Here is a 15,531-nt window from a genome sequence, read left to right as displayed (position 1 = left end):
CTTGAAGTAATGTGACCCTTTATAAAATATCCATCCAAACCTTTCAAATAAATGAGTACACCTAAATCTAAGTGTGATGAGAAGAACACGATCCTGTCAAGTACACTCTCACACTTGAGCGTATTTCCTGTGCTTTTAATTTTATTCTTATTTTTTATTTCAAAGAGGCTGAATATTAGCTCTTCTTTTGCTAGGTTCTTCAGAGTAAGAATGTGATCTTTAGTGAAGTTTCCAGTTCATAAAGGGTTTTTTTTTTTTTTTTTTGAGATGGAGTCTCAGTTTATCACCCTCGGTAGAGTGCCGTGGTGTCACAGCTTTCAGCAACTTCCAACACTTAGGCTTAAGCGATTTTCTTGCCTCAGCTTTCCGAATAGCTGGGACTACAGCTGACTATGCTCAGCTATTTTTTGTTGCAGTTTGGCTGGGGTCGGGTCCTGCGCCCTACCCACTGAGCCACAGGCATCGCCCCATAAAGGTTCTATTGCAGAATATCACTTAAGGAGTCCCTGAAGGTCATCGTTCATAGGTGGTCCTTTATTTGTATAGCTCTTATTACTAGTTTAGCCCTTTCTGAATTTGGATCATCCTTTTCACTCTCAATATTTATTACCTCTTCTGTTTTTTTTTTTTGTCCCTTTAATAAAAATAATCTAAGTTGATCTTTAAACCTGGGTTATTAATTTTCCTTAACACTTTATTATACCATACACCATCAACTATTTTAACACTGGCTGACTATTCTCTGGTATAATTTTCATACCTTTTTGTATTCGTCTTGTCACTTTGAAGTTGGTGACTGGTATTTCCTACTGTGGTGGAAGTTCTAAAAATTAGTATATTAGTATACTTACCCCCCCCCAGCAGCTCTTACAATACTAAATTTATTTATTTCTGTTTATTTGCATAGTGGATATTTGGGTCTTTAAAGTGTGTGTCACTTTTCTCCCTCTGTCCTCATCTCTAAGACAACTAGAATAAGAGAACTGAAATAAATTCTTGTCTATTTTATTGAGATCTTCTCTGGGCATATCAGGTATCTTATTTTTAGGAGTTTGGGGATTCCTTCCTTTATTCAACAAATATTTATTGTGTGTCTACTTTGTGCCACACACTTTTCTGGGTGTCAGGGATGTCACAGTAAAGAAAAAGACAAGGTGCTCTCATTGGAATTTACAGTAGGGAGAGACAGATAATACACAGGAAGAGTAAAACAGGTGGTATGTCACATGTGATGAAGGCCAACAAAAAATTAAGCAGGGAAGGGGGTCTAAAAAGTTGAGGGGCTATATTAAAATCTTAGGTTGGGTGGCCAGAAAGGTCCTTAGTAGCAGATACATGGGGAAGTGCTCTAGTGAGAAGGATTCTCTAGTGTCAAGGCCTTGAGGTGAGAATGTGCCTGGGATGTCCATAGAAACACATAGAAACCCGAATAGCAAGAGTAGAGTGGAAGAAGGGCACTTACCTCCTTGCTTCCTACTTCCTGTTGACTCTGTTGCACTTAGCAAGGAGTTATTTGCCACCCAGGCTAAGAGCAACTTCTAAATAGTCATTGAATGATTTAGTGAAATTGGATTCCAGAACTTTGAGGGGAAAATCAATAATGATGAGAGGGGTATGTGAAGAAAGAAGGGCAGTGAGGTGACGTCGCAGTTGAGGGTAGAGGGGAAGAGAGTGGTTCAGGTGGGGAGGAAGAGAATTGGGTGGGTTTTGAGATGGGGTTGCCATTGGAAACACAAGTTTGCTCGTAAGAGCTCAGGCAGGAGAGACTGGAAAGCTGGCAGAAGGTGTGGAACTGAGAAGATCCTAGAGGTCAGCTTTGGGGCAGTCACAGAGTGTGAATTTGGAGAGCAGGAGAGTTTCATTCCATAGACGGGAGCTCAGGCCTTGAGGATGGAGGAGAAGTGGACAAGAAAGAAAAGGGGGAGCTGAGTGTAACCCTGGGTCTCCAAGGAGGGCCCAGATGGGGAGCAGGCATGTTGGGGTAAGAACGAACATCAGAATAGAAAATACTTAATGTTGTGCAGAATTGGAAAGAGATCTGTATTGGTGTCTTATGAGCAGGGCTCTCAAAGTCTCTTGAGCTAGTGAGGAGACCAGATGGCCTCGTTCATGAGGCAGCCTCAGTGCAGTGCGGAAGCGCCTGTGTCACCAGCACGTGGTGCACTTGGGTGTGATCTGAAGAGCTTCTAAGTGTCTCTGCCTGGAAACTTGCTACCTCGACATTTCAGCTCATGGCCCTGGAAATGTTGGTTTTGATGCCCACCATTCCTGCTGCTTTTGGGAGCACCCTGCATAGCCATCCCCACTGCACCTGGCTAATCAGAGCCTGCCTAAACATAACTGAGCTCATCCAAGGGTGCCGGCTCCTACATTCAAGTGTCAGTAGAAGTATTGCTTTGAAACTTGCAAATGTTAAGTAATTAGTAATGCGTAGTGGACATGTTTCACTTCTGTACATCATGGTTAGATATTAACTGGCAAAAAGAGAACTAAGATGCATTTGGGTGAAAAGGAATGTGCGTGGGAACATCAGTGTGCTGTGTTTGCCTTTAGATATACCAGAAGGTAGTTTTGCTAAATCAAAACAGTCAAGATTGGAAGATGATGGTGCTCCAGGGTCCCCTTCCTCAGTGACAGAAGAAGCAGACTTGGCAGGTAACATCGTGTACCCAACTGGCACTTGAAGTAGGAGTGGGAGAAATGGGTTAGCACGGAATGTACCAGCATGAATTACAAAGAAGTTACAGTTTTAAGATCACAATAGCTGCAGAAGCCTAAATGCAGAGCATTCTGTCCTTTCAGAGACAAGTACTTTGTTGGATGAATTACAGATAAAAGCACACACCATCCCTTTCTAGCATTTTGATTTCTTCCTCTTAACTCTTTCTGGCAATTTCCTAATGCACTAGGTCTCTGCTTTAGTTGATTGTTTATTTACTAAACTTTTATGTTAAAATGTACAATCTACACCAATCGAGAAGATTAATCTAGAATGTCTGCTTGTATGGGGCTGGCCTCTGAATGAATGGTTGAATAGGACCACACTTTTTTTTTCTTTCTTTCTTTTTTTGTAGAGACAGAGTCTCACTTTATGGCCCTCAGTAGAGTGCCGTGACATCACACAGCTCACAGCAACCTCCAACTCCTGGGCTTAGGCGATTCCCTTGCCTCAGCCGCCTGAGTAGCTGGGACTACGGGTGCCTGCCACAATGCCTGGCTATTTTTTGTTGCAGTTTGGCCGGGGCCGGGTTTGAACCTGCCACCCTCAGTATACGGGGCTGGTGCCCTACTCACTGAGCCACAGGCTCTGCCCAGACCACACTTTTTTGTTTTTGAGCAAGGTCTCATTCTGTTGCCCAGGCTAGAGTGCAGTTGTGTCATAATAGCTCACTGCGACTTCAAACTCCTGGGTTCAACTGATCCTCCTGCCTCAGCCTCCTGAGGAGCTGAGACTATGGACATGCACCACAGCAATCTGCTACATTTTCTATTTTTTGAAAAGATGGGGTCTTGCTGTGTTGCCTAGGTTGATCTCAAACTCCTGGCTTCAAGTGTTGCTCTCACCTCAGCCTCAGAAAGTGCCAGGATGATGGCATGAGTTGACTGCGCCCAGCTGGTGTTTCTTTTCCCCTTCCCCTCTCCCACCCTTCCCCTCTCCCACCCTTCCCCTCTCCCGTCCCTTCCCCTCTCCCGTCCCTTCCCCTCTCCCGTCCCTTCCCCTCTCCCGTCCCTTCCCCTCTCCCACCCTTCCCCTCTCCCGTCCCTTCCCCTCTCCCGTCCCTTCCCCTCTCCCGTCCCTTCCCCTCTCCCGTCCCTTCCCCTCTCCCGTCCCTTCCCCTCTCCCGTCCCTTCCCCTCTCCCGTCCCTTCCCCTCTCCCGTCCCTTCCCCTCTCCCGTCCCTTCCCCTCTCCCGTCCCTTCCCCTCTCCCGTCCCTTCCCCTCTCCCGTCCCTTCCCCTCTCCCGTCCCTTCCCCTCTCCCACCCTTCCCCTCTCCCACCCTTCCCCTCTCCCGTCCCTTCCCCTCTCCCGTCCCTTCCCCTCTCCCGTCCCTTCCCCTCTCCCGTCCCTTCCCCTCTCCCGTCCCTTCCCCTCTCCCAGCCCTTCCCCTCTCCCAGCCCTTCCCCTCTCCCAGCCCTTCCCCTCTCCCAGCCCTTCCCCTCTCCAGCCCTTCCCCTCTCCCATCCTTCCCCTCTCCCATCCTTCCCCTCTCCCATCCTTCCCCTCTCCCAGCCCTTCTCCTCTCCCAGCCCTTCTCCTCTCCCAGCCCTTCCCCTCTCCCAGCCCTTCCCCTCTCCCAGCCCTTCTCCTCTCCCATCCTTCCCTTCTCCCAGCCCTTCCCCTCTCCCAGCCCTTCTCCTCTCCCAGCCCTTCCCCTCTCCCGCCCTTCCCCTCTCCCGCCCTTCCCCTCTCCCGCCCTTCCCCTCTCCCAGTCCTTCCCCTCTCCCATCCCTTCCCCTCTCCCATCCCTTCCCCTCTCCCATCCCTTCTCCTCTCCCATCCTTCTCCTCTCCCATCCCTTCTCCCCTCCCTCTTCCCCTTTCTCCCTCCCCCTGCTCCCTCCCCTTCCTTCTTCTCCTTTCTCTTTTATTTTTTTTTTCTAAAACCAGTCAAATTTAGCAATGGGGGTGGGGGTTGTATACCAGTATTTTTATGAGAAAAGACCCCTAAAACACACAAATTTGAAAGCTGGGTTTAAATCCTAAAGCTGCTGGTGTCAGCTTGCACAAGTTATGTGATCTCTATGTTCAGTGTGGAGCCTAACAGTGCCCACTTCACATGTTTTTTGTGAGCATTAAATGAGTTAAGATGTGCAAATCACTCAGACCCTCACAAGCCCTTCCAAGGCTGGCACCTAGAAATTGTCATGCCAGGTTACCCCCACAGAACTGTCCTAACTGGCATGTCCTCCTCAGAACCTCTTACAACACCTCAGCCTGCTTCTTAACGTAATGTCAGTTGCTCTGATGTGAAGTGCTGGGAAGGCTTGGGGGAAACCTCGGTGCAGAGAGGTTTGGGAAGCTTCACAGAGGACCTGCTGTGTGGACTCCAGCCTGAGCTGCTCTTACATGGTCACAGCCAGAGCCAGGCATGTCGCAGACTCACAGCCGAGCAGCCTGTGGGGCTTCCATGGCTCGTATTTGTCTTCCATCCTCTGGGCAGCTGATGGCCTGAGCACGTCTACTTTGAGCACTTGTTCATGTTATATGATTTATTTTTGTTGTTGATAAGGCATGTTCACTCCATCTCGAGAAGTCCCAGAGAATTTGAATGAGTCTGCCATTCTCACAACCTTTGAGAATTTCACTAGAGAACTGGAGAGAAAATACAAGGTAATAACAGTCCATTAAAAATGAAAAACTAGCTGCAGGACATTATGCTGAGAGATATAAGCCAGACAAATACCACGGGATCTCACTTACACATGGGTTCTAGAAAAGCTGAACTCGGAGAGAGTGGAGTGTTGCTACCAGGGGCTAGGGGTAAGAGAAATGGGAGATTTGGGCTAAAGATACAAACTTTCAGGGGGTTGGACAAATAAGTTCTCAATTTCATCCCAGAAAAAATGTTACATACCTTGCTGAATATCACTACAGTCACAGTCAAAGTACCCTCTTTGGGGGAGCCATGTACAGGTATCAGCGCCTAGTTCACCCTTCAAAACACTTTTTCTAGGATGAGTTCACCAGTTTAATTGTCAGATCTCGTACAATGCTGATAGCTCTGATGGGGATTCCAGAAAAGTTTCCTGAAAGGGGTGTGCCTTATCACAATTTTCGAACGCTGATGCTAGTTATGGATATCATGATATGCCGCCAGCATCTTTTTAACACAAAGCACTCACTCAACTTACATATTTGTGTTTAACCCAAATCTGATCACTTTTTTTATTGTTTAGGATAGGTACAGAAAGAGTCCAATTCATTTGGCAAATGCAAAGAAAGCACCGGATTGCCTAATAAAACTTTTAAACCAGATACACCTATGCAGGTAAGTATTAAGTTGCAAAACTAGGTCATGTTTTGACCAACATTGGTCTCGCAAGCACGTGCTGGGGCCCTGAGGAGCTGAGACCTCAACAGATGTGATGTGTGGTACATCACTTAACCCTTCCTGGTTTCTGTTTCTTCGTCTGTATGAAGAGGGATTGAACTAAATGCCCTCCTTAAGCCTTTTGGTCGTTGACCACTTTATGACCCTAAAACAGTGTTAAAAAGCTTATAATTCAGTTGTAAAGACAGGCCAAGCATGGATATGCATGTAAAAAATGCTGGATAAATGAAATATGTTATATCCATATGATGGAATGTTATTAAAAGGAATTAAATTTTAATGTGTGTTATAACATGGATGAATCCTAAAAAATGTTTAGGTTGAGGCAAAGAAACCAGACACAAAGGGACAAATATTATATGATTCCACTTATACGTGGTACCTGGATTCAGTCAAATTCATAGAGACAGGAAGTACAATAGAGGCTGTCAGCAATGGAGATGGGGGAATTGTTTAGTGGGGACATAGGGGTTTGGAATGATGGAAAAGTTCTGGAAATGGATAGTGTGATATTGAACACCACTGTGAATGTATTTAATGCCATTGAATTGTACACATAAAGTGATTAAAAGGATAAGTTTTATGACATGTATATTTTACCCCCAAAAGAAAATATCACAGGCTGGCTGGGTGTGGTGGCTCACACCTGTAATCCTAGCACTCTGGGAGGCTGAGACAGGTGGATCATTTGAGCTCAAGAGTTCAAGACCAGCCTGAACACCAGTAAGATTTGCCTGAGCAAGAGTGAGACCCTGTCTTACAAAAAAATAAATAAATAAATAAATAAAAGCCAGGTGGTGTTGTGCCAAGTGCCTATAGTTCCAGCTACTCGGGAGGCTGAAGCAAGAGGATCGCTTGAGCCTAAGATTTTGAGGTTGCTGTGAGCTATGATGCCACAGCATTCTACCTAGGGGGGACAGCGTGAGACCTTGTCTCAAAAGAAAAAATCACATACTAACACACAGCCTCTTAGGATCATGTAGCAAGAAGTACAAATGCACTCTGGAAAGAATGTAGAGGGATGGGTTTGTGTACAACTGAAATTACTCCAGAGTGATTACAGTGGAAGTGCCTCTTAAGTCAGGTTCTGGAAATCAGGATTTGAATGGTACAAGCGGGGCAAGTATAGAAATTGCTCCTTGGGCGCCGGTCCCATATACCGAGGGTGGTGGGTTTGAACCTGGCCCCAGCCAAACTGCAACAAAAAAATAGCCAGGCATTGTGGCAGGCGCCTGTAGTCCCAGCTACTCAGGAGGCTGAGGCAAGAGAATTGCCTAAGCCCAGGAGTTGGAGGTTGCTATGAGCAGTGACTCTACGGTACTCTACTGAGGGCAATAAAGTGAGACTTTGTCTTTAAAAAAGAAAAGAAAAGAAATTGTTCCTCCTTGAAGTGAATGGCCTGTAAATTAGGAAGGGAAGAAAGAAATGGCAAGTCAATTTGCTTAACTGAAGTAGGAAGTTTCTTAGGGTAGCAACCATTATTATTATAATAGAAATTTGCAGTGCTTTTCAAATTCTTATATACATGTAATGTCCCTTGGTGGTCAGAAGAAGCCTGAGAAGGGCTTTGGACTTATGGAGTTCCCATTATTCAGCAAACATACACCCAGCAGTGCAGGGTGCCAAGCCTGTGCTCTGCAAGAGCGTGATGAGGACAGGATTTAGGAGCTCCTATCCTCAGGGACTGTTTAGTCTAATGGGGAAGACAAATAGTAAGCAAACAAGTAATCAGTGCATATGGAGGTCAGACACAGAATAGCGATGGTTGGGAATTTTAAAGCTAAGACGTAGTGGTGGGAAAAGAGTACATTAGCCCTTTCCTGACAATAGCTTACAGGGCCAGCTTAAGGCAAGTGGAAGGTAGCAAGGAATGGTGGGCATCAAGCTCCTCTGCCCTGGAGTTGTCTGTCCTGTGCTCTACTAAGAGTAACGTTGAAAGGCTACGTGAGAGTCTGTGTGATTAGGTTTCTTAGGGGGGTTAGGGGGTGATGAGTAGACAGGGGAAGGAGGGAAGAGACTGGAGATGCCCACGTGTTTTCAAGATAACTAACATCTGGAGAAAAATGTTTGAATTATGCTTATAATTAGAAGATTAATTAAGAGTGTCTTTTGTCCCATCCAAGCCATCCTAATAAAGTTCATTGACTTTACATTTGTCAGACTCAATAAAGTAGAGAAATTTCAAAATTTTGTTCTGCAAGAGTTGAGCATTCTTGAGAAGGATATTCAGGCCCTGGAACATCTTGAAAAGGACGTTCTGGTAAGTTCTTTTTGTTTGGAATGTTCTCTGTGATTTGAGAAGATCTTTTCCAGAGAAAGATAATTGCTAACTACTTAAACCTTTGTTTGTTTGTTTGTTTGGGATTCATCGAGGGTACAAAGAATTAGGTTATACTAATTGTGTTCGGTAAAGTCCCTCTTATAATTGGGTCCTACCCCCAAGAGGTGTGCCATACACCATAACCCCCGTCTCCCTCCTTCCTCCCCTCTCCCCACTCTTGTCCTACGCCCTTCTTCCCCCTTCCTCATTCCCCTACCACCTCACCTGTATTAGCTCATCTACTACCTTCATATTAGAATTAAGTACATTGATTGCTCAGACTGAGTAAGGTCTGTTTCAAGAATCTGGGAGCATTTAAGTTGGGTGCGTGAATACTTGGAATTGAAAAAAAAAGAATTAAGTACATTGGATTCTTGCCTCTCCATTCTTGTGATACTTTACTAAGAAGAATGTGTTCTCAATCCAGGTTAATACAAAAGATGTAAAGTCTCCATCTTTAGTGGCTGAATAATATTAAACCAACCTTTTGTTCAATTTTAGGAGTTTTGGGAGAAACAGTCTGCTGATCTGGAATCATTCTGTGATCTGCAAGTGCTGAGGTATTTTTGTATGTGTTCTTTCCAGAAGTGTTTTAGTTGAAGTATGAGGTAACGCTTTGGCTAGAGTAAGGCGGACAGTGTGGTTTAAACTTGTGTAGCTGAGGATACACCTCCTAGAGGATAGCGTGTGGCCAGTGGTATCAATGGAGAATGATAAATTTTGAAAACTTTATTGAGATCATCCAAATTTCTGTATTTTTTTTTTTTTTTTTTTATTGTTGGGGATTCATTGAGGGTACAATAAGCCAGGTTATGCTGATTGCAATTGTTAGGTAAAGTCCCTCTTGCAATCATGTCTTGCCCCCATAAAGTGTGACACACACCAAGGTGTATTTTTAATCTCATTTGTTTTATTTTTAAGCAGTACAACATTAAAAAAATTAAAATGATTAGATTTTGAGAAAAATGTTTCAATTTCTGAGTAAACAGTTGATTTTCAGTTATATGACAAACTTTTAGAAAGACTGTATTCTATGTGTTTTATTTATAATATATTTGTATATATTTTCAACATATATGTGCATATTTTTTCAAATAACAAATGGGTTTATTCTGCTACAGTTCCCTTCATTGTAATTAGTCAGTGGACATCCTGAGCTACTTTTTTTTTTCTAACCATTTGGAATACAGTCCATCTTCTGGGGCAATGGAGAGTGGAGGCTGTTACCTCTCTGTTTCTGTCCTCAGGGAAGAATCTGGTGTTCTCACGCCACTTGAATAATCAAAAGTAATCCTTGTATAAATTTGTAATGGCTTGATCTTTATCTTCCAGATAAGAATCAGCTTCTTTTACAGAAATCTAAGTCAGATGGTTTTAGGAAGGATATTATTCTGGTCATGCCATATATTTTTAAAGCAAAAAACCAATAATTTTCAAATTTGAATTACCTGTTCTATCCTGCTATTATTTCAGTTAACACAATTAATGACCACATGAACCATTTTCAAAATCCTTTCACATACTTATCTCTCTGTTTCTCTTTGTGACTATGCTTGAAGGTGATGATACACTTTAAAAATATCTTCACTGAGTGCCCCAAACTCTTCATATGCTTAACATTTACTGAGGATCCCCAAAGAGCTTTGGCATATGTGGGTTTTATCTCTGAATATTTTCCATGTTAAAAATCGACACTGAGGCTCAGCGCCTGTAGCTCAGCGGCTGGGGCACCAGCCACATACATTGGAGCTGGTGGGTTCAAATCCAGCCTGGGCCTGCCAAACAACAATGACAACTACAACCAAAAAATAGCCGGGCATTGTGGCAGGCACCTGTAGTCCCAGCTACACAGGAGACTGAGGCAGGAGAATCACTTAAGCCCAAGAGCTGGAGGTTGCTGTGAGCTGTGACTTCACAGCACTTTACTAAGGGTGACATAGTGAGACATAATTAACACCGATTTCAAAAGTATATTTATATTATAAACCTTTACATATTGAAATAATAGATTTTTATGAAAAATAACTAAACTTTCCATAATGAGAAACGTGTAGGAAGAGAAGCATTTCTTCATGGCTTTGAAAATCTCTTTAATGTCTGGTATATAGACGACAGCTGGATTTGTGTATCTTGTTTCTGAGTTTAATCTGTTGTGAATCATGTAGCCTCTGGGAAATCCCACTGTACATTTGGGAGAGAGTAAGAATGAAAAAATCAGATAATGCCTTCATGCTTTTACCATTACTAGCAAAATAGTTTTGACTTCATAGAACCTTTGGTTCCTTGGTGGAGGGTGGGGGAGCAGGGATCCCCAGAACACACTTTTTGAGAGTGGTTAATACTATGTATAAAGCAACACTTTGTTAAACATTGGAGAAGATTATATCCCCCAGTTTTCTGAAACCTGGAGAATTTATGTTTTGACTAAATTTCAAATTTCAGTCAACTGTTTTTTCAAACATTGTAATATATAAACTATTCTTCGTATTCACCACTCTTTGACAAGAGGCCCCTGTGTGAATTTAGAATACAGCAAAGATCAAGCATCTCTAAATGTACCTCCTTCAAGGTTTTGCCTTTGCTCTCCTCTCTAACAAACACTAAACACTGGTTTGCCAGTGGGGGATGATGGTGATTCTTTAAGCTTATCAATCAATGCCTGGCTCTGTCCTGCATGCTTGATGTGCAAGGGCCTTATAGGAGGTTCATTAGCTCATCCAAGGCTGATAAATAGGTATCCAGTGTCTGTCCTTTTGTCATGTTTTCATATCAGTGATGGCCAAACATCTCTCTACTAGATTTCTTTAGCCCCTAGCGCAGAGCTACAAGGAATTAGGGATTCAGTGCTTTGAATGGTGGCCATGAAATACCTCTAAATATCTTGTGAGCCAGTGGTATTGACAGAGGCAAGTGCATGATACAGAATCAAGTGAAAATGTTAATCTCTTATGTTGATATTCTGGATTATTCCTCTTCTATTATCAAGTAATGTAATGATCTGTGAAATTACTCTGTGATATATCTATGTACGTACATGTATGTTCTTGTTTTAAAATGGCCTAATGTGACTATAAGAAGAAGATATGGACCAATTTCTTCCAGGCTGAATCCAATTCAGCCTTCATAAGAAGAGCCAAAGCCTGGCTTTATTACTGCAACACTCAAGATTTCCATTGTTCAGTCAATGTGAATTGGGGCGGAGAGAAAAAAGTTCTAAAACAGCGGTTCTCGACCTATGTGTCGAGACCTACAGGAACTGTATTAAAGGGTCGGGGCATTAGGAAGGTTGAGAACCACTGTTCTAAAAGATGTTGTATTATTTGTTCATATTACATTTTTATACCTGAACTTCCTCCTCTTTCACAATCTCCCCCATCCCAGAAATTATCTGTCTGGATCAGGTCCTTCATTCATTAAGTATTTATAATTGAGTGCTTACTTACCTTGCACCAAGCACTAAACTAAACATGGGGAAACATGTTGTATTCCCCTTATCTGAAATGCTTGAGACTAGAAGTGCTTTAGATTTTGGAATATTTGCAGAATAAATACCAAGTGGGCATCGCCAATCTGAAATCCAAAATCTTCCAATGACTACTTCCTTTGAGCCAGCAGGCAGAAAAGTTTCAGATTGTGAAGAATTTTGGATTGCGTATTTTTAGATTAGGGATGTTCAACCTGTATAATGGTTAACACAGAGATATGTTCTTGCCCTCATTAAAAAATAATTTTTTAAATTAATTTTTTTAATGGGGGGAAGGAAGACAGAAAAAAATAGAAAATAATCACAGGTTTAGTAAATGTCTTAAGAAATACTAGCAAGGTGCTTTGGCAAAAAGCAGTGGGGTGAAGTGTCACCTTAAGATAGGATGGTTATCAAAGGTCTCCCTGAGGAAGTGATACTTAAAATGAAGTCTCAAGGATAAGAAGAAACTAGACTATGGACCGTTTAAAGAAGTAGGGTTGGTTGGGGGAGAATTTGACATCTTTGAGAAGTGGTTACTTAAAGTTGGAAGCATGGTAGATGTTCAATGAAGTGGCTTTATTGATCATGTTGAGGAGTTTGCATTTTACACTGAAGATGAGGGAAAATATATGTGGGTTTTGAGCAGAGGCATTGTGGGTAGCTGATATACATTATAAGAAAATTATTCTCACTTTCATATTGAGAATTCATTGGGTGAGTGAAGGATAGAAGAGGTTAACCCAACTGGAAGGCTTTTGGAGTCCAGGACCGTGGCTCTCAGCAAGAGAGTAGAGATAGAGATGGTGACAAATGGAGAGACACCAGATATATTTTAGAGCTAGAACTAATAAATCACTGATAACTGGAGTTAATAAATAAAAGAAAGAGAATTAAGGATGTCTCCTAGGTTTCTGTCTTTGGCAATGAGTTGGATGGTGTTGCCAATGAGAGCAATATGGAAAACTGAGGGTGGATCAAGCCAAAACTACAGTTCATTTAATATTTTAACCTTCAGGTGTCTGTGTACATTCATCCATGTTTTGATGGGAACCTGGGGTAACTGGACAATTTTCAAGGAAAGTATAATTTTATAAAACAGACTCCTGAATAGATGAGAAACCTTAACAGGCAAAAATGTTCATACACATAAAAAAGATAAAGTTGTCAAAGTTCTGTTTTCCTGAACTGCCCAGCAGCTCATACCAAACATGCATATAGTCCAGATTGCATCATAGAGGAATCCTCCTCGTCCTTAAAACAAGGATAATTTCACTGCTGTTAAAGCTATTCCAGCACATAGAAGAATAAAAATTCCTCATTTTTAATGAATCCAGCATTACAATACCAAAAATCTAACAAAAATTTCACAGAAGTATAGAGCAATCTCACTTAAAATAACCAAGCCAAAAATTCTACCAAAAAATATATATATATGAATTTAGAAGCTTATTTTAAAGAAATAGGATGTCATGACCAAGTCATATTTATTCCAGGAATGCAAAGATAGTTTGACATTAGGAAATCTGTTATATGTTAATTACTAATAGACCTAGGGAGAAAAATCATTATGATTGTCCATGTATTTCAGAAAACATTTAAAAATTTGTGTCTGTTTTGGAATTTTTATAAAACCTAATAAAATAGTAGCTAGTTATTCTGTAATACATAGTATGAGAAATCTCAGTCCAAAAGCCAGCTTTCTGCTTAATGGAGAAGATCTAAATGCATTTTCACCGAAATCAGAATCAATGGATAGGAGACTCAATAACATAAAGGTGTTAATTTTTTCTAAAAAAGGAATTCAATCTATCACTCTCAAAGGCCTAACTGGGCTTTTTAGGGAAACTTCATAAGCTGATTCTGATATATAAGGGCAAGCAGCAGGCAAAAAGTAATTATGATGTGATTGAAAAACAAATTAGTAAAAAGAGCAATGGTACAAGTCCACAGCAACTAAAAGGGTGGTAATAATAAGCTTCAAATCTGAAATAAAATAGAAAGCAAGGAAAAACAATAATCTCAAAGGCACAATTGGATGAAATATAGAAACAGGTTCATAGAGACCTTAAAAATCATAAGCATATAAAGAACAGCAAAAGTCAATAAATTTGAAAATTTAGAGGAAACAGATAACTTTCTAGATGAATATGCATGACCAAAAGTTAATTAAGAAGAGTAATCATTAATGAAATTGGTATTATAAAAAAGTCCCTCAATTTATAAAAAGTATATCAGATCCTTACATTTTTATGTAAGTTTTACCAAATTTATGAGGAATAAGTTATCCTTATACAAATGATTCTAAAGAAGAGGAGAAAAGAGAAGGCTCCCCATTTCATTTTCTGAAGCTTCTATGCTCTTGATACCAAACAATATAAGGAAAATTATGAGAAGACAATTATAGATCAGTCTCAAAAACTAACACAATTTAAAAATGTAACAATTTAGCCAACGTAATCCATAAATATTAAAGGTAGTGGGGTGTGTGGAGGTGTGTGTATCTGTATCTATGAATAGTGAGGAGAAATAAATCAGAAGTAGGTATGTATCAGAACATGTAAGAATCTGTTTAACATGTAAGAATCTCTTAATTTTCTTCTATTAGTAGAATAATGACATAAATATCCCAGCAAACTCAGAAGACAAATTTGATAAAAATTCACCCATTCAAGAATAAAACCCAGGTGGTGCTTGTGGCTCAAAGGAGTAGGTTGCTAGCCCCATATACTGGAGGTGGTGGGTTCAAACCTTGGCCAGAAACCGCAAATAAATAAATAAATTAAATAAGTAAAATAAAATAAAAAATAAAAAGAATAAAACCCAACCAAATCAATAAAGCTATTAGAAAATTAGGGATGGAAAAAACACAGCATCTCCAGATGTCTGCAGACAACACTGAACTTAATAAAACATTCAAAATTATTAACAAGAACTTCTGTTCTTTCTATTTTGCATGAAATCTAGTCATTTCTGGTCAGCCTTGTGTGGCCTTTTGAGGTTTGTAATGTTAAACATAAGTGAACTTTACTGGCTTCTCAACATGATTTTTCTTCAGAGTTCTGCTCAAGGGCAGGCATAAAGGTGGGGGATAGGTTTTATCTAGGGTTTTGGTTTTCTCAGAATCCAGAGGGAATTGAGGGACAGGAAATTGAGGTGGTTTACTCAGGAGTTGTTAAAATGGTGCACCTCAGAAGCCAGACTTGGCAGGAGGAATTTAAAGTAGTTCCTCTAATGGACTAGTTATAAAGTGGTAGGCTTAATGGATGGACCATCTCAGTGGATAAAAGTTGTCTAGAGGAGCTAAGAGAGCAAGTGACTCAGGCTGGCAAGGTGTGGTTGGAGAGTAGGGTGTGGAGAGTCAGGAAGTCTGATGATGATGAGGTCTGGGCACACATAGCTGTGGTGAAATTGAAGAAACTTCTAGAGCAGAGGTCCCCAACACTTTTGGCACCCGGGACCAGTTTCATGGAAGACAATTTTTCCATGGACTAGGACATGGGTGGTTTTGATATGAGTCTGCAAGTAACTGATTTATTGTGGTCTCTGTGCAGTCACACCTCTCTGCTAATGGCAGTCTGCATTTGCAACCACTCCCCAGTGCTAGCATCACTGCCTCAGCTCATCAGGCATTAAATTCTCACTGGGAGCACACAACCTAGATCCCTCTGATGTGCAGTTTACAGTAGGGTGGGC

General features: G+C 41.4%; 1 protein-coding gene across 1 annotated transcript in view; it reads left to right on the top strand.

Moving 5' to 3' along the window:
• Nucleotides 1–15,531, top strand: part of SYCP2L (synaptonemal complex protein 2 like) — an 85,432-nt gene that overhangs the window by 64,688 nt on the left and 5,213 nt on the right. The window contains exons 26-31 of the mRNA XM_053603632.1: nt 2,554–2,655; nt 5,162–5,194; nt 5,255–5,331; nt 5,898–5,989; nt 8,213–8,312; nt 8,874–8,932. Coding sequence (XP_053459607.1) covers nt 2,554–2,655; nt 5,162–5,194; nt 5,255–5,331; nt 5,898–5,989; nt 8,213–8,312; nt 8,874–8,932 — 463 coding nt within the window. The remainder of the gene's footprint in view (nt 1–2,553; nt 2,656–5,161; nt 5,195–5,254; nt 5,332–5,897; nt 5,990–8,212; nt 8,313–8,873; nt 8,933–15,531) is intronic.

Source organism: Nycticebus coucang, chromosome 9, assembly GCF_027406575.1.
Source record: "Nycticebus coucang isolate mNycCou1 chromosome 9, mNycCou1.pri, whole genome shotgun sequence".
NCBI lineage: Eukaryota > Metazoa > Chordata > Mammalia > Primates > Lorisidae > Nycticebus > Nycticebus coucang.
The sequence above is the reverse complement of the archived record's forward strand: the minus strand, read 5'-3'. Positions and strand labels throughout refer to the sequence as shown.